The sequence below is a fragment of the Aythya fuligula genome, chromosome 1 (genome assembly GCF_009819795.1).
Source record: "Aythya fuligula isolate bAytFul2 chromosome 1, bAytFul2.pri, whole genome shotgun sequence".
Taxonomy (NCBI): domain Eukaryota; kingdom Metazoa; phylum Chordata; class Aves; order Anseriformes; family Anatidae; genus Aythya; species Aythya fuligula.
This window is the reverse complement of record NC_045559.1, coordinates 45,404,796-45,422,588: the sequence shown is the minus strand read 5'-3', so window position 1 is coordinate 45,422,588 and position 17,793 is coordinate 45,404,796. Positions and strand designations below refer to the sequence as shown.

The 17,793-nt window shown below is 40.3% G+C and overlaps 2 protein-coding genes across 3 annotated transcripts in view; both read left to right on the top strand.

Moving 5' to 3' along the window:
- The first annotated feature begins 594 nt into the window (after positions 1-594).
- ACTR6 (actin related protein 6) lies at positions 595-9,104 on the top strand. The gene is made up of 11 exons (XM_032207747.1): positions 595-788; positions 1,048-1,165; positions 1,745-1,813; positions 3,210-3,333; positions 4,116-4,251; positions 4,342-4,398; positions 5,132-5,230; positions 5,415-5,493; positions 6,800-6,971; positions 7,854-7,992; positions 8,811-9,104. The coding sequence occupies exons 1-11, from the start codon at positions 721-723 to the stop codon at positions 8,938-8,940; spliced, it is 1,191 nt and encodes a 396-aa protein (XP_032063638.1). The 5' UTR covers positions 595-720; the 3' UTR covers positions 8,941-9,104.
- Positions 9,105-10,953: 1,849 nt separating this feature from the next.
- Positions 10,954-17,793, top strand: part of SCYL2 (SCY1 like pseudokinase 2) — a 33,093-nt gene continuing 26,253 nt past the window's right edge. For both annotated transcript variants that reach the window (XM_032183417.1, XM_032183408.1), the window contains exons 1-2: positions 10,954-11,078; positions 15,776-15,973. In XM_032183417.1, the coding sequence (XP_032039308.1) occupies positions 15,797-15,973 (177 nt within the window). In that variant the 5' untranslated portion in view covers positions 10,954-11,078; positions 15,776-15,796. The remainder of the gene's footprint in view (positions 11,079-15,775; positions 15,974-17,793) is intronic.

Below are 17,793 nucleotides of genomic sequence, written 5' to 3'. Positions count from 1 at the left end.
AAGGGCCCCACTGCTGACCAGAGCCGAGCCAATCAGTGATGTTTGCGCCTCTGTGAAAGCATATTTAAGACAGGGAAAAAAAAAAAAAAAAAAAAAAAAAAGCAGCTGGGAGAGTGAGAGGAGTGAGGAACAGCCTTGCAGGTACCAAGGTCAGTGTAGAGGGAGGGGGAGAGGTGCTCCAGGCGCCGGAGCAGAAGTCCCCTGCGGCCTGTGGTGAGGACCATGGTGAAGCAGGATGTCCCCCTGCAGCCCATGGAGTACCACGGTGGAGCAGGGCTCCACGCTGCAGCCCGTGGAGGAGACCACGGTGGAGCAGGTGGCCCTGCACCGACGGAGGCTGCCGCCTGTGGAAGACCCCTGCCGGAGCAGATTCCGGGCCGGACCTGTAGCCCGTGGAGAGGAGCCCACGCAGGAGCAGGGATCTGGGGTTACCTGCAGCCCGTGTGGGACCCGTGCTGGAGCAGTTTGCTCCTGGGGACGGACCCGCCGCTAGGTGGCGCTGCCGTGACGCAGCCGCAGCGGGCCCCACACCCGTCACTTCCCCCGGCGGCAGCTTCCGGCCCTGGAGGCGGGCTCTGGAGGCGGGGCGGTCCCAGCGGCACGGCTGCGTCCCGGCAGGCAACGCGCGCGCGCTGCTCCTCCGCTCTATGGTAACCACAGAGACCCACGGCGGTGGCGGATCAATACTGGGACGGCGGCGGCCGTGGCGCCGTGGGGAGCATGGCCACGCTGGTGCTGGATAACGGCGCCTACACCGCCAAGATCGGCTACAGCCACGCCAACGTCAGGTCAGCCCCGATGCCGGCACTGCGCCTGCGCACTCGGCGCCGCGAGGCCCCGCCCCCTCCGCCGGTGGGCGAGGCCCCGCCCCTCTGCTTCAGCGCCGGGATGGGGGCGAGGGGGGGTGAGGGATGGGGGGGGCAGGGCCGAGGTCGCCCCCCGTTAGCCCCCGGTAGCCCCCGGCCCCCAGTGGGCTCCCGGTGGCCCCCAGCCCCGGGGCGCGGCCGGTTGCGACGCGTGTGATGGATCCGTGCCCCTCTCTCGCAGCGTCATCCCCAACTGCCAGTTCAGGTCGAAAACGGCGCGCTTGAAAACCTTCACGGCCAACCAGCTGGATGAGATCAAGGACCCCTCGGGCCTCTTCTACATCCTCCCCTTCCAGAAGGTAACGGCAGGGCCTGAGCGCTGCCGGGCAGCAGGGGGTGTGCGAAACGCCTTACCCTGCGCTGCTGTGTGCACCTGCTGGCAGCCTTATCTCTGTGTCGCACCTTTATATAAGAGTATGCTGTATATATGAATATGTGAGTATGTAGCAGTACGAATGAAGTAGGATGATTTAATGATTGCCCAATGTCAAATCACGTATGTCCTTCTCTGTAAATATAGCACCTGCCGACACAGCTTCCCCATCCCAGGAGGTGTTCAAGGCCAGGCTGGATGGGGCTTTGGGCAGTGTGGTCTGGTGGGAGGTGACCCTTTAAGGTCCTTTCCAGCCCAAACCATTCTGTGATTCTATGATATCCATGGGAAATATTTGTAACGTTTATTTCATGTTACCTTTACTCTTGGCATAGAATTGTGACAATTTAGACACTTTTACTCTCAGATTTCTTTACACTGTCAGATCATCAATTGTTTAACATTTTTTTATCTCTAGTAATTGTTTAAAAAGTGAAGTATATTTTTATTCTCTAAACAGTGCTGTTTTGTTTTTTGTTTGTTTGTTTTTCCAAAATTCCTACAGGGTTACCTGGTTAATTGGGATGTCCAGAGACAAGTTTGGGATTACCTTTTTGGAAAAGAAATGTATCAAGTAAGAGTCTCTTTTTTTTTTCTCTCTTTTTTTTTTTTTAATAATCAATTTGTGTAGGTTAAACATTGACTAGTGGATTTAACATAAGTACATCAAATATTAAATAAAACTGCTGAGCTTACTATTCTCTTTGAAAGTGCCTTCCATTAGAAATCACAAGGATTTATTTTTTGTAAACTGATGAAAATTATGACTTCGAGCTCTGGTATAGGAATTTCAAAAACGTTTAACTTTTCAGGTTTGTGTGTATCCATACCGAGGTCAATTTACATATGTCGATCTTAAGTTCACATCAATATATTTAAAAGTTCACATTTGTAAAATAAATTAAAAAAATATTACAGACAGATACAACGTGCTTTAGAGATTAAGAAATTCTTCATGTAAGAGAGTGCTGAACTAGGTCAGTAGGCTGAAAGACAGACATCATATAGCTGTATCTTTGGCTAGCCATTTACTTACAAGGAATAAACTGGATTTATAAAATATAAATATATGAAATGGATTTTTTCGTATTTGTCATAACAACTGGGTGTAGCCCAAGATATGCAATACAACTTCTCTTTTATTTTTTTTAAATATGCAAGGTTTTAAATATGCAACCTTACTCTGCAAGGTTGTTGTGTTTGTTTGTTTTGTTTTGTTGCATTTGTTTTTTTGGTTACAAAATGTAACCAAATGTTGTAACCTATGTTGTAGGATACAGAATGAAAGTTATGCCTTAAAATATCTTAAACTTCATACTTAAAAATATACAGTTCTGGCTTTTGATATTTAGCTTTCATTTACATTTTGGAACTAGATTCCATTCAGTCACTATGTTTGGGGCCATATGTAGTTATGGTGAAAAGAACTCTACGTGAAGTTTTCTCTAATGGAATTCAAGGCATTAGCAAATGCAGAAAGTCCAGGATGTTTTGTTGGCCTTGTGAGAGGTCCCTTTGAGTTCTGATGGTTCTGCTTTGTGCTGGACTTTGTCTTTGGTTAATAGATACATGTACATGATTTCTTGATGCAAATGCTGAGCTGTTGACAAGAAATCTTGCTGTAGTTGATAGAATTGATGTGAAATATCTTTTACAAGTATTGTAGTGTTTTTTTATGGGTATCTCTTTAAAATGTTACATTACAATATCTAAGGATGGTAACAGGAGCAGAGTATATCAGGAGGTGCTCCCTTCTACTATGTTTTAAACAGTTAATGCATTAAATTTTATCACTGCTCATAAAGTCTTTACAAAGGAAAAAGAAGTAAAACTTTATAAACCTAGCTTCTGCTAGCAGATATGGCAAGTGATAATCATGTCTTCAAATTTATGTAGTCTTCAGTTGCTGTAAAATATCATAGTGGATTATTTTAACATTTTTAATGGCAGTCTTTATGTATTTTTCATAGGTGGATTTTGTAGATACCAACATTATCATCACTGAACCTTATTTTAACTTCAGTTCAATACAAGAGTCCATGAATGAAATCCTATTTGAAGAATATCAGTTTCAAGCAGTTCTTAGAGTAAACGGTGAGTATATCCCCTTTTATTTCACTTATTATTTTTGAGATTAAAATTCCAATTATGTTTAAATGCATACATTTGTATGTGTATGCATTTACTTAAAATTACTTAAATTCCTTCCTGGAAAATTACTTAATTTCCTTCCTGGCTCTTGAATAATACACTACTATGTGTACTCAGACTCAATTAAAATTTTTTATGGAAATTGAACCTTTACATTTAGACTACTTTTTTAAAAGTGTCTTACATATAATTAAAGCAAATATGGGAAGAGAAAAAGATGGTAGAGATAATGAATATATTTTGAAATAAGACTTTGAGGAAGTCTAACAGAGATTTTTGTGGAGACTTTGACAGCGTTCCTCTTTTGGGAGTGGTGGTGATTTTTAATTTTGCTTTGTATTAACAAATAAAATGCAGCGTTGTGGTCATGAGATGCATTACCTTACAGAGATCACAGGGAATGGTAAAATAACATCTCAACCCTTTTGAAAAATAGATAGCCCTTGAGACTGTTTTGATAAATTGTGGTGTGATCAGCCCGTTTAGAACATAGGAGAGGGAACAGAACGGGCACTGGAATCCATGAAAAAGAATAAAGGGGAAGAGGATATACAATGCTTAATTTTATCCACTGTCAAACTTAGTTCACCTGTTGGCTGTAGTGTTCTGTATTGAGTTCTTAGAAGTCTGAAAAAGGCATTTAAAATTGGAAGCACTTTCATATCAGTGTGAATTCTAAAAGTGTATGTTCGTGTAAAGTTCGAATTAAATTTTCTGTTTTTCAGCTGGAGCTCTTAGTGCACATAGGTATTTCCGGGATAATCCATCTGAGCTATGTTGTATCATTGTGGATAGTGGATATTCTTTTACACATATTGTACCATATTGCAGAAGTAAAAAGAAGAAAGAGGCAATTATCAGGTAAACACTATTATTATTTTTTTAGGGGAATTGTTTGTTATGCCTGAAGTTAATAACTACAGAATACCTTGTGTTACTTTTTTTATGTAGGATTAATGTTGGAGGAAAACTCTTAACCAACCATCTGAAGGAGATAATATCTTACAGGTAAAGTAAGAGATTAATTACTGACCATGATCTTGAGACTTGACATAAAATGTGTGGGAAGTTTGTGGGGATATTCTTTCTGGTTATGTGAATTTTAGATTAAATGCTGTTTAAAGGGGATTTTTGTCTATTATTATCTGCTAACTCGCACCTTGAGCTTAGGCTATCAAAAAAATAATTAAAAACCAACAGCCTAATTCATCACAGTGCCAGGGCTTTTGAAGTTGCTGAAGGTGTGTGCATGTTCACAATTATACAGGTTCTTATATATTTTCTCAAATGTTTCAGTAGTTCATAAGTTAGCTGTCAAATAAGTCTTACATTTTGATTCTATCTACACCACAAATGAAATTCAGGAGAGTTGACTTTTTATTAAGATCCTTTAGCTTGGGACTTCATCTAGGTAAAGAGATAGCAAAGGTGTAATACCTTTGCTATTAAAACTAATTGCAGAGTTATGGCTATTCTTCTTAAGACAGGGCAAACACAGGTAGATATTTGTGTTTATTAAGTTGCTATGTAATGAAATACTAAGTTCTGTTATGTCAGGTATGCTTTTGTAAATTGAGTGCAAGCTTTAGATACCAGTAGATTTCTGTGGAAATTATAGTAATATAGAAATTATAGTAGTGAAATTATAGTAACCTATTTCCAATGCAAAACTGAACGGGTAATACTAAGAATTCTAATTATTCTCAAACATCTTTTTTTGTTGTTGTTTTGTTTTGCACAGGCAGCTACATGTTATGGATGAAACGCATGTAATTAACCAAGTCAAAGAAGATGTGTGTTATGTGTCTCAAGACTTTTACAAGGACATGGAGATTGCCAAGTATGGATACAATGCTATTAAATGTGAAAGTTGGTACTTCTGAATAATTATTTGTACAGAAAAAAATATATCCTGTAAATTAGAATTTTTTCCAGTTAAGTCAAGAGAAGTCTTGCCAGTAAAAAATGGTTGGGATGTAGAACTTGTTCTTTATTATGTTGTGTTTTGCATTCTTCTATTTCAGATTGAAAGGAGAGGAAAATACTGTAATGGTAGATTATGTCTTGCCAGACTTCAGTACAATCAAAAAAGGATTTTGTAAGGTAATAATGGTAGAGATTTTAAGTGTTTTTGGACTGTTTTCCTCTGCACAAGTACACTCCTGTTGGTTAAAAATACTTTATTTTTTCTAATGCTGCATTGTAACTTCTTTCTGTGCTATTCATTAACTGGCTAAATTCTCCAAATGCCTGAGATAAGCATCACATGCTTTTAGATATATTGTGCATCATTTGAACAATGAATGATGGTGTAGGCTCCATCTCTGGCTTCCATATTCTGGTAGAAAAATGACAAACTGTTATCATCTATTTTTGTTGACTTTGTCAAAAGGTTTTATTGTTTCTATGGAAGATTCCACACGTTCTCTAACTACTCAAAACTAAGAATTTATTTAGCTTGCAGTCTTCCTGAAGCTTATTTGTTTACAGTAATTCACGCACACAAAGATAGCAATTTGTAGTATACATTTAAATATAATCATGAAGCCAAATGCACTTGGCTATCCGCAGATTTCAGATTGTTGTCAGTGCAAACTTTTAATAACAAGCGTATTTAGTCGCTGCATTTGTGTTGATTTGGTTGCAACGACTGTCGCTAACCACTGTAGCTAACCTACGTGCTGATTTGATGTTTTTTTGCTACCTCCATCTTCTGGAGGTAGGTTTAACCTTCTGAGAATCCTGTGAGCTTTGTGGAAAAAACAGATTCTGAGCAGTTACCTAAAGGTTTTCCTCTAATTTGCATCTCAGATGAGAGGGAAAGTAGGCAGTGGGTCACTCATTTCCTTAGGAAGTTGGCATGAAAATGAAATACTACTTCTCTGGCATAGCACTTTTATGCTCTATTATTTAAAACTTGTAGCTTTCTGTAGTTGTGCTGTCACACATCCTACTCTCAATTATCATGTAATATTGTGCCTTTTTTATTTGTTGAAGGAATTTTGCTTTGCTTTGTTTTAGTAAGTCTCTGAATTTCATCTAAATGCCCTAGTATGTAGAAAGTTCAGAGCTGTTTAGTAGAACAGCCTGGAAAAACTTCATAGGAGTGAAAATTTAACACTGTTATCTTATTTACTGAGTTGGCCATAGTTTCAAAAGCAGTCCCTGTATCTTAAGTGTCACTCTTGCACATATTCACTGTATTTTGCTTGGCAAAACTGCAGCTGATAAGTTGATAGACTGAAATTTAATACCACAGTTTGTATTATTCTTAAAAGACTTTGTAGGTAGTATAACTTAATGTAGAATATATGGCCTTCCACTGCAGTACGTGAAAAAGATTAGCTAAACACTCCAGGGTATAATTTCTTTTCCTAAGCTGTGGTTACTATTCATGTCTTTAATTTAGCCAAGGGAGGAGATGGTGTTAAGTGGAAAATACAAGACTGGTGAACAAATACTTCGTCTAACAAATGAAAGATTTGCAGTTCCAGAAATACTCTTCCACCCTTCAGATATTGGTATTCAAGAGATGGGAATTCCTGAAGCTATTGTTGATTCTATTCAGAATTTACCTGAAGGTATAACTTTTAAGTGTTTTGAAATTTGTTGTTCTTGTGTTTTTGGTTTTTTTTTTCTTTTTTTTCTTTTTTTGGCTGTTTTAGATTCTTAAGACTCTTTAGATGGTAATACTCTCAATATGCCAGTTATTAAGATGTGAACTGTTCTGTCTTCTGTTACGTGTCACATACCCTAGGACTGATTATTGTCTACAAGATGCCATGTTATACCAACACAGCTTTGTGGTGGTATATAGATTGGCTTCTGTTTCAGTTAATCACTGTATACTGAACTCTTCCCAACGTACTTTACTAATGTGACTTACATGTCTTCAATAATAGAATATACCTGAAATTATTTTTGTGTTTTAAAATATTTCTTCACTGAAAGAAAACTCAAACTTAGCAAAGCCAGTCCAGTCATTCAAGCATCAAAGTCTAAAACTTTTCTTCCTACTCTGTTTTTCAGTAGTATTAATGCTTTCATGTTACAGATTATGTACACTAATATAGTAGTAACATTAATGTTACTACAAAGAAGACTTTTTAGGTTTTGTGATAACACAGAAATACGGAGGTTCTGAGGCTATGAAATGATATATTATTTGTTTCTTTAAGTACAAAATAAAATCCCTTTTGAAAGGGAAATGTGTTGGTAAGCATGCAATCTCACAGACAAAACATTGTGATTTTTTTAGACTTTGGCTTTGAAAATTAATGAACAGACTGATCACTTTCCTGTTTTGCGTTAAAACTATTTAACTGATGTGATCACTATATGATCACTACTTTGAGTATTTCTCACTCCATTTCCAATTCCTAACAAATTTGGGAATAAACTTCAATTTCTAAATAAATCTTTAGTCTCTAATTACAGATTTATTTATTATTTTTATTTTAAAGAAATGCAACCTCATTTCTTCAAGAACATAGTTCTGACTGGAGGAAACACCCTTTTTCCGGGCTTCAGAGATCGGGTCTATTCTGAAGTTCGATGCCTCACTCCAACTGACTATGACGTTTCTGTTGTTCTTCCTGAAAAGTAAGTCCTAAACTGTACAGAAAAAGCATTTTCTTCTAGCAGAGTAAACTATGAAGTAGGATTTATTTTGCTGATAAAAGCATAATTAATATTTAAAATAATCCCCTTAATTTAAGTGAACCAACATTGTACAAGAAATATATTTTAATCTGGTGTGTTTTCTGACAAACAATTTATTAGAGGCTACCTGCTTGTCTGTTACTTGGCCTAATGAAGTTAAGCACACAAGTAGGTGTTTCCAGGAGCAGTCCTATTACAACTAGATCAGTAAGACTGTAGTTTCGTCACGAGAATTGGATATATAAGTATGTACAATTAGAGTTTAGTCCTTTACTTGAAAGAATTTTCAGCATAGAAATGCTGGCATGTCATTAGTATTGTAGCCACTTCATGAATTTGGAAGGGATAACATCTTTGCACCAAGTGAATTTATGTTTGAGCCAAAACAAGTTGTCTTTGATAGTACAAAAAAAAAATACCTTTTTAAGGTATTATGAGAGAGTATTTTTAAATATTAAGGAATTGTTACCTGTGCAAATAAATACAAAGACATCTCTATCTCATTCCTCATAAAAGGTACTTATTTTGTTATAAAAAGGGAAGCCACTTAGCACTGGTAAAATTTGAAACTGTCTCAAAATTTGCCTGGTGCTGGATGGTTTCATTTAGCAATCAAAAATATCTTGAAACAGTCTTTTCTGATTTTTAGATTTTTTTTTTGTTAGGTATAGCTAAATAATTGCTAGAAATCATCACAGCATACTTTTATATTTAAATGAACTTGCATAAAATTAACAATAGTTTTATTCATTTTTCAGCCCTATTACTTATTCTTGGGAAGGTGGGAAGCTCATTTCTGAAAACGATGACTTTGAAGACATGGTAGTAACTAGAGAAGATTATGAAGAACATGGGCACAATATCTGTGAAGAGAAATTTGATATATAAGTAGCATAGTTGCTTATATTGTTATTCCAGTGTTTTACTCAGAACTGTGAACTGTGGCTTGTTCTCTGTCAGTTAGGATTGTGTTTTAGCTTTCCTGTACTTAACTGGATTGGGGAAAATTCATTTTCAGAGTTTAAAAATAAAGTTTTACAAACCTAATACTATGAAATGTGTGTGTTGTATTTCATTATGTTCTCATCTTTTATTGATAGCTTCATTATATTCTTACTGCAAAAAACTGATAGCACAAGGCAATAAAAATAGTGAATGCTCTTACTGGTGCAATACACATGTTAAGAAGTAATTAAGATGCATTAATTTTTTTTTGGGGGGAGGGGGATTTTTATGAAACTGACTGGACATTGAACATTTCTTAAAGGGTCACTCAAAATTGCCCAAGAGTAATCTGAACACTTCCTTCTTTTTTAAGAAGGGGGTTTGGGTTAGTGGGTTCTTGTTTTGGAGAGCAAACAAACCTCTTCCCCTTCCTCTCACCTTTTGGAACCTCAACCAGGTTTATGTCTGAGGTGAACCAAGTTTGCAGCTCTGGCTTGGTTAATCCTATCTGTGTCCTGGACCTGCATTTCACATTAAACAGAAATGCTTCAGCCTATACTTACTAGTTCTTTTTGCAATGCAACTGTGGCATCAGAAGAAGCTCCTTTACTCTGCCATCAGTGCACGTGGGGCAGCAAAGAGCAATGTTGACAAGCAATAGCCGGATAAGAGAGCTGCGCTAGTGTGTGTTGCTACACCTGGCTGCCTTGGGTGTCAGGACAGAGTTAGGCACTCAGGGTGGATAACGGATGGGCTGACACTGATCTTGATGCTAACCAACTCATGACTGTAGGTGAATTCTCTGGTTGGGCTGGTGATACTCAACGGGCTCAGGAATGGCCTATTCCTCGCTACAGAGTCATGTTCCCTCTTGTCTGCTCTATGTTAAAGTGCTATGCCTGTTCTATGTTAAAGCGGCTTGGAACAAAGGTGGCTGGTTTAGCCACTTGATGGCGTGAGTTAAGGAAAAGCTTCACAGGATTGCATGCCCTTCAGAGGATTTTAAAAAGTCTTTCTTCCAGTGCAGGGGACTGAAACACAAGTAGATGTTACTATTTCCTGAAATTTGTTTTTCATGATCTATATGACCCAAGGGTAATTGATATAGCTGGACAGTCAGAGTTGACCAAATGAACAGGGGAAACAAATGTGCATACTGCCAGCCCCCAGGATCACTCAGAGCATTAAGATACATCGATATGCTCGTTGCTGGCTTCTGCTTCTTTTCTTCTTCAGACAAGCGTGTGGTGTTACAGCCAGCTTCTTCTGATCACCATCCCAATTCGGCAAGCTCCTGTTACTACCCAGAAGTCTCAGAATAAGAGCAATACAGGTGAGAACTAAAACCAGCACTCCAGGGAATGAGAAATCCGGGTAACGAGCTGTCCCATTTGCTCGTCCCAAAAGCTGTCAGTTTACTGAGATGATCCTTCTTCACAAATTCAGCCTTTATACTTTGGACTAGCAACTCCTGGTGGCTTTCCTCTAGGCAAAGTGCTGAAAAGCTGGGAAGAGGTATCCTCCTGCTTCTGTTTATTGCCACAGAGGGGACAACTAGGACGTTAACGCAGAACAGTAACTCTTGGATATGACTCGTGTATTATTTATTCTGCGTAAGAAAATCTGGGACACCGCTCCAAGGAGCACAGCGCGCTGTTACTCTGAAATCTGCACGTAGAGGTTGTTCACGTACAAACCCACGCTGGACACGGGTTTGATGCCACAGACCCCACAAACAGAGGTGGGGGTGCGGCCAGAACCCCCCACACCCCTCAGGTGGTTTGGGGTGGAACCGTCAGCAGCGAGGGGCGGGAGGGGACCCCGCGCCCTGCCCCGTCCTCAGCGGGGCCGGGGGGCGGCCGTTGGTGCGGGCAGAGCCGCCCGGCGGCCCGGCGGAAGCCGCCAGCGCCTCACTTCCCGCCGCCCCCCTCGGCCGCCGCCCCGCCGGGGCGGAAGTGAGGCGCTGCCGCCGTCGCTATGGAGTAACCGGAGCGGGACGGGGCCGAGGCGGAGGCAGCGGGACGGGCGGCCCGCCGGGCCCGGCAGCAGGGCCCCGCGCCAACGGCTTCCCCCGCGCTGAGGTGGGTCAGAGGCCCGCCCGGCCCCGCGGCCTAGCGCCGCCGGGGCTGCGGAGCGGAGGGGAAGGGGCCCGGCCTGGAGCCGCGGTCGCCGCCGGCCGGGAGCGGCCCTGGGGCGGCTGGGGGCGGGCGGGGACCCGCCGGGCACCGCGGGCGGCTCCGGGCTCGGCGTGGGGAAGGAGCGGGGCGCTGCGGGAGGCAGCCCCGAGGGTTGCGCAGCGCAGGGGTCGCCCCCTGGCAGCGGGTGACAGGCGGGGAAAGCCCCCTCAGAGCGGCCCCTCCGGGGATCGGTGGGGTGTCGGTGGCGGCTCAGTACCCAAATGCTGGAGGAAAAAAAGTGGTGAAGGTGACTTGCTCGGAGGCAGCGGCACCGTGCACATTACATCGCCGTGCTGGAGCCTGGCGTCATTGTTAAAACAAGTGCCAGAACTCGGTTAAGCCTGATTTCCCTTTTCCTTCCTTTTCCTTTATTTATTTATCTATTTATTTTCTGAGAGTCAGCTGTTCAAGCACCTGTTTTTTTTTTTTGTTGTTGTTGTTTTTTTTTTTTTCTGCGAATACATCATTGCACAAGTCCAGCTGGTGGGCTGACAGTTTGGGTTGGGTGCCGTGAAGTAGCCGTGCACCTGCCTTGTTTCGCAATGGGGAATCCTGGCTTCTTATGGGGTCGGAGCTCTGGCAGTGTGTGCGCTGCTGGGGGGGCAGGGGTGTGGGGCGCACCCCTGGAGCACAGCAGAGGAAGTTATGAAATACTTCAGGGATAAATTAATAGCTTTAAGTCATGCAGTTATTTTAAATGAGAACTAAAGTGGTGGGGAACATTTATTCAGGATTCACTTTTACTTCAACATTTTGAGTGTTTTGTCTCGTTTCTTACTTTTGGGTGGTTGTTGCCAATTAGCCTTGCCAAGTGGTTAGATTGTCACCGTGCTGATATATTTTTGCTGATGTATGCCAGCAGAGAGACTGCTGTCAGTTGTGAGGGGACTTCATAGTGTATGCCAGATGTCTTTTTAGGATTGCTTCCAGATTTCATACCCTTTGTATTGGGATCAGGTTCTTGCTTTCATAGACTCAATATCAGTAACGTTAAGAATAACCTTCAAATTCAAACAGGAGGAAGGCAAAGTTCTTAAACATTATTGCCTGTTCTGGGTTGCTTATCTGGACGCTAGTACTCATAAGATCTTGTATTTTTAGCGTTTATTACCTTTTAGCTTGAAATTAAAATTTCATTCCAGGTAAATGACTTGCTTTATTGTCCTGTGATTGTTAATTTTTCAAAAATAGTACTCAAGTCTTAAAGGAACTGAACAATTGAACAGCTTCTACAACTGAGAACTAAAATGGCATATTTCAGATATAGTTAAGATCGTCATGTTTTCTGGTATTCTGGTTATTACCCCAAATAGTTTAGTTTTGAAACTGTTTTTGTATGGATTTGCAAGGTACATTGTTCCTGTTAATGTATGTTTGCGTTTTTACTGAAAGTAGTAACAACAATCATTTTTACAGAGCCAAAGAAAAACGCTTTTGTAGAATGCAGTCCAAACATTGATTTGAGGGTTTCTACAAACGTATAGACAGTGTTAGACAGACATAAACTTACTTCTCAATAAGCAGTTTAAGTTTCTCAGTACAACTTTTCTCTTAGCTGAAGTAATCAGTGATTTGCATACTGTCAAGCCTGTTGGACAGGGCCTGCCAGGATTGCTTTTTAACCCCTAACCCTTCAGACACCGGAATGCTGTTGGCATTCTCACCTCGCGGCTTTTCCAGGCTTCTCACTGCGGTTAGTCTGTCACCCGCAGCAGAAGGCGGTTCTCTGTCAATTAGTACTACACTTTTCCACTGTCTGTATATATAGAGAAGTTGTCCTTCGAGTTTATCCAACTAATTTGAGCATGCATGTGCATACATTTTCTTCTTCCCATCACCACCACTAATTTTGTGAAGTCTCTCTCTGGATTTGAGAATTCCAACATTGTTGATGTTACAGATGATTTGTTGGCTGGAAGTGAACAAAAAAACAGAATGCAAATAGCACAAAATTTAAAAACAGATAAATTAGAATAGTAGTTATCTTAAACTTATTAGATTGTTTTTGTAGTTTCTTAGTATGTAGAGGTTTTCCTACAGAATAAAACCTGAAGACATTAAATATATATATATAAAATATAATAACCTATTGCTCTTATTCAGAATACTCCATGATCCTTGTTTCTAACAACTTATCAGGTTAAAGAAAAGTTCCTTTGTACAGGGATCTTGGACAGTGTCTAAAGCTGTTTGGTCTTGAGCCAAGAGTTGCACGTATTTTTCCATAGCAGAATTGATAAGGTAAAATTGATATATTGTAATAAAATGTCACAAATAATAAAATTACTAAAGGAATTCTGTGGCTCCATAGTTTATTTCCATCTGTGTTCTCAACAAAAGACTTAGTAAGCAAACACATAATTACTCTTAAGATTATCTTGTATTCAGGCTCGGCTCCTCATATCTAGAGCTCCCCATCCCCATAATTAAGACCTACTTCATCCAGAATGTGCTTCATATCTAGTTCTGCTCCTGAGTAGTCCTGTTGAAGCCATAACTACTATTTCTGATTTTAAAGCTGATACCTTTCCTTTTTATAATACCTTCTCTTAAATCTCCTAGTCTGGCTCTCTGTTTAGAGGCACAAAGTTGCGTTACTCAGCTGACGTGGACATTGGAGAAGTGTCTCTGGAGTTACAACGGTAGTGTAATTGCATGTTTTGCTGTGGAAGATTACTGAGGGTGGGATATAACTGCTGCAGTAGTCAGGACACAGCAACATCCTGTGTTGCTTCCAGCAGTTCATATGCGTAGAACTAGGTTAGCACCGTGCCGTACATCTACATGAGTGAATTCTTCGGTTACTCAGAAAATTCTTTTAAGAAAATTTGCTTAGTGTGTTTATTACCTCTTTTAGGAAACAAGTCTGTCTGTCAAATTTAGTACTAACCAGGTTATTTGCCTTGAGTTTGTATGGAATCAGCTCTGTAGTACCATGGGGAGAAGGTGTGCATGTCTGAATAACTTCAGTCCAGTCATTTCAGTCAAGTTTGACTGAGATACGCAGTTGCCAAAGACAAATAGCTATGGGTTCTGTGGGAGTAAGGAAGCGTGGAGAGGAAACAAACTCCCATCTGTGTCACAAATGTGGAAAACGCTGGCTGATCAGACACCAAATAATCTGTGTAGACCAGAACAATGCCTTAAAATACCTGAGCAGTGGGTAAAGGTTTAATTCACTGCAAATAGGCTCTTCTCATCAGATCTGTTGGGCAATGGGGCTGATTAGTCTCACTGCTCCCTGGATTGCTTGTTAGTGCCTTCTGCTTCTTTTGTCCTCGCTGGTAAAACTTAGAAAAATTCTTTATCACAACTGAATGTAGTCTCTTTCATTTGAACAGTAGTGACATTTGCTATTTTTCAAGATAGTTTTGCACAAGTTATGTACCAATTAAGTATATGAAAAATAAGGCTGTGAGTGAAAACAGTATTTCTACAGATCTCAATATATTTGCTGATGTACTGTCTTAGGTTTATTCTACTATAGGCTGAAGACGTTAGTATTCTCATTTGAAAAGTCAGATGAAGAAATATCTTTAGATGTTGCATTTGAATATACCACATAATTGTTATTCCAGGAAATCATTTCTTTCCATTCTCTCCTCATCTTTCTATACATCAATAAAGTAGATGAATGTCTGTCTCACTTTCACTATTTCTGTCATGTCTCCATTCTTTCTTGTGTATCTGTTATCAGAGAGGCAGTTGTATAAATGGGATATATTTTTCAAACTTTTGTCTCATGGAATAGACAAATCAGATTTTTGGAACTAATTGTGACAACCAGGGAAACCATGTAATTGCACAGTAGAGGGGAAGGTGAACTAAATTGTAAGCAGTCACAGTCTTTTAGCTCTTAAATTTGCAAGGTGATATAAATAAACTCACACGTACAAGTTTGCTGCATAAAAAGGCAGTTTGTTGTTCCCTACTCCATCAGGAGCTGATCAGCTCATGAATACTTAGGTCAGACAAATAACGTCAGCAATTCTGATGGGTAAAATACTAAATTTTGAGCTTGCATTTTGGCAGGCACAGTGTAGGAAATATACATATTTTATAGTTGTCTTCTGTATAATACAAATCTTTTCATTTGCTGATCTGGGATTTTAAGCAGTCTTTCCCTGCAGAAAACGTGTAGTTCCATAAGCACTGGAATCAATGGAACCTGGTTTCATTCGGATTTGGTTCTCCTGCTTGATTGATGTTGATGCATAAGGTGTGAACCTTTCCTTTCATGGGAGCAGTTTGTAGGTTCTCTGCTGTATTCAGCCATTCGTTTTCAAGAAATGGTTGTGTGTTTCAGTCCTCAATTGCTTTGATAGATCTAGTAAAGAATGATCAACAGATTCAAAAGCTTTTGAGGAGGGGTAACAAGGATGTACACTCCCCAGGTGTGCACACATAAATATGTTTGTGCAGTATGAGTATGTCTGACTGCAAAGTCCTGGAAATTATATTTCAATATTCCTTTTTTTGTGGGTTACTCCTATATATTGTTGGATCCTTGGTTAGATGTCCTTTAATATTATAATTTTCAACATTTCTCTTGTGTTAATAGAATTTCTGAGAGACTGAAGATTTTTTTCTTGTCTTTCTAGGATACTACCTTGGTAGAGACAATGGAGTCCATGCTGAATAAACTGAAGAGCACCGTTACGAAGGTAACGGCAGATGTCACCAGCGCGGTCATGGGAAATCCTGTGACCAGGGAGTTTGATGTTGGCCGACATATTGCCAGTGGTGGTAACGGTCTTGCCTGGAAGATATTTAATGGAACTAAAAAATCAACAAAACAGGTGGGTTGTCAAGTAAAGACCTGTGTTTATAAGCATTAGATAACAGGCTGGTAGGTAGCAGCTCTCAAGTGGTATTTAAAACAAAACCCAACTGGGTAGACGAGTTTTAAGTGTGTAAAATGAATTGATGACATCAAAACTATTTAAATATGATGTTCTCACCTACATAGGTTACAGATACATTAAGCCTTCGCTGCCAGAGAAGGAAGTTGTTCTGTATTCATAGCGTAAAACTTGACACGAAGATGAAGAATTAACTTGAGTTAAAACCGACCTGACAAGAAGGAAGAGGCTCGTTTGTTTTAACATGGATCAGTTCTCCAGTTTAGTTTACCTTGCAGTTCTGGGGGGAATAATACTACCTCTTCACAGTATTAAAAGATCGTGAACTGTGCCATTATTTGATCTCAGAAAAATAAGCTGTATTTTTTTGCTCAGCTGCCACACAGAAATTGAGGGGTTAGAGATGTTATTAAGTCAGGAGATAGAGTGACTGCAGGGTGTGGGGCAGAGGAGTAGGGTGTGGTGGAAGTGAGGTCTGCCTTCCTTGTGCAACTTTCAGCCGGGTATATTTGCCTTCTAAAGTAACGCTGCTTAAAGTGTTAGTGTGTAGAGCACTAGTATACAAACTTTTGCCTCACATGAAGCCACATGTGTAGGTAAAAGTGGAATGGTGGCTGTCTTGGTTTTGGCTGAGCTAGAGTTAATTTTCTGCGTAGTAGCTGGTATGCTGCTGTGTTTTGGATTTAGGAGAGCAATAATGCTGATCGCACACCAACGTTTTAGTGGTTGCAGAGCAGTGCTTATACTGAGTCAAGGACTTTTCAGCTTCTCATGCTGTTGTGCTACCGAGGAGGCTGGGAGTGTGCTAGAAGCTGAGAGGGGACAGAGTCAGGACAGCTGGCCCAGACTGGCCGGAGGGATGTCCCATACCGCATGGTGTCGTGCTGAACAGGAGAACTGGAGGGAGTTGGACAGGGCAGGGGACGGCTGCTGCTCAGGGACTGGCTGGGCATCTGTTGGCAGGTGGTGAGCAATTGCATTGTGTATCACTTGTTTTATATACAGTATTATTTTTCCTTCCTTTTCTGTCCTATTATGCCTTCTTGTCCTGTGAGTTTTACCTTTTTCCCCAATTCTCTCCCCCATCCCACTTGGGGGGAGTGAGCAAACAGCTGGGTGGTGTTGAGCTGCCGGCTGGGTTGAACTACAGCAATGACTTTGGAAGAAGGCATGTCAGAAACAGAGTTTAAGAGCTGTTATTATAGAGTGTGTTTTTGTTGTATGGGAGAAATGTGACATCTTTTTCAAACTCTGAGAGGAAATAGACTTTTCAGTGAGTAAATAGAAAAGTTAGTAAGATACAGTCTTCCCTTAAACTTGATGCTGAAGTGATACATAGTCACTTAGAGAATGAATCAATACTACAGATGTGCCAAAAAGGAAAGGATACAAAGGAATAACTTTGGAAAACATGAGTATAATCTGTTAGATGGTAGGAAAATAAACTGTAGCAAATGGAAAAGAAGCATAACATGAAGATTGAATAATATGTGGGGAATGTGTGATATGATTGTGTCAGAATCTGCATAATGTTAAGCATATATTGTGCTCATATGATTCTCCTGCACCTGTCTGTTGTTCCCGGACTCAATACATCCATTGTTTAATGAATTTACCAAATGTAACGATTTTTTTTGTCTTATTCAAAGCAGTGATAACATTGAAAATAGAGTTTTGATAGATTTGATACAATCTCAGTGTTCAGTAAATAATTGACCTGTACCAGGCATAGCTTTGAGGGTATAGAGAGTTACTGA

Excerpts from the sequence above, each read along its gene's own strand:
- ACTR6 (XM_032207747.1), top strand. The coding sequence starts at position 721 with ATGGCCACGCTGGTGCTGGATAACGGCGCCTACACCGCCAAGATCGGC. Across the intron at positions 789-1,047 it reads TACAGCCACGCCAACGTCAG|CGTCATCCCCAACTGCCAGT; the intron begins GTCAGCCCCGAT and ends CCTCTCTCGCAG. Across the intron at positions 4,399-5,131 it reads AAGGAGATAATATCTTACAG|GCAGCTACATGTTATGGATG; the intron begins GTAAAGTAAGAG and ends TGTTTTGCACAG.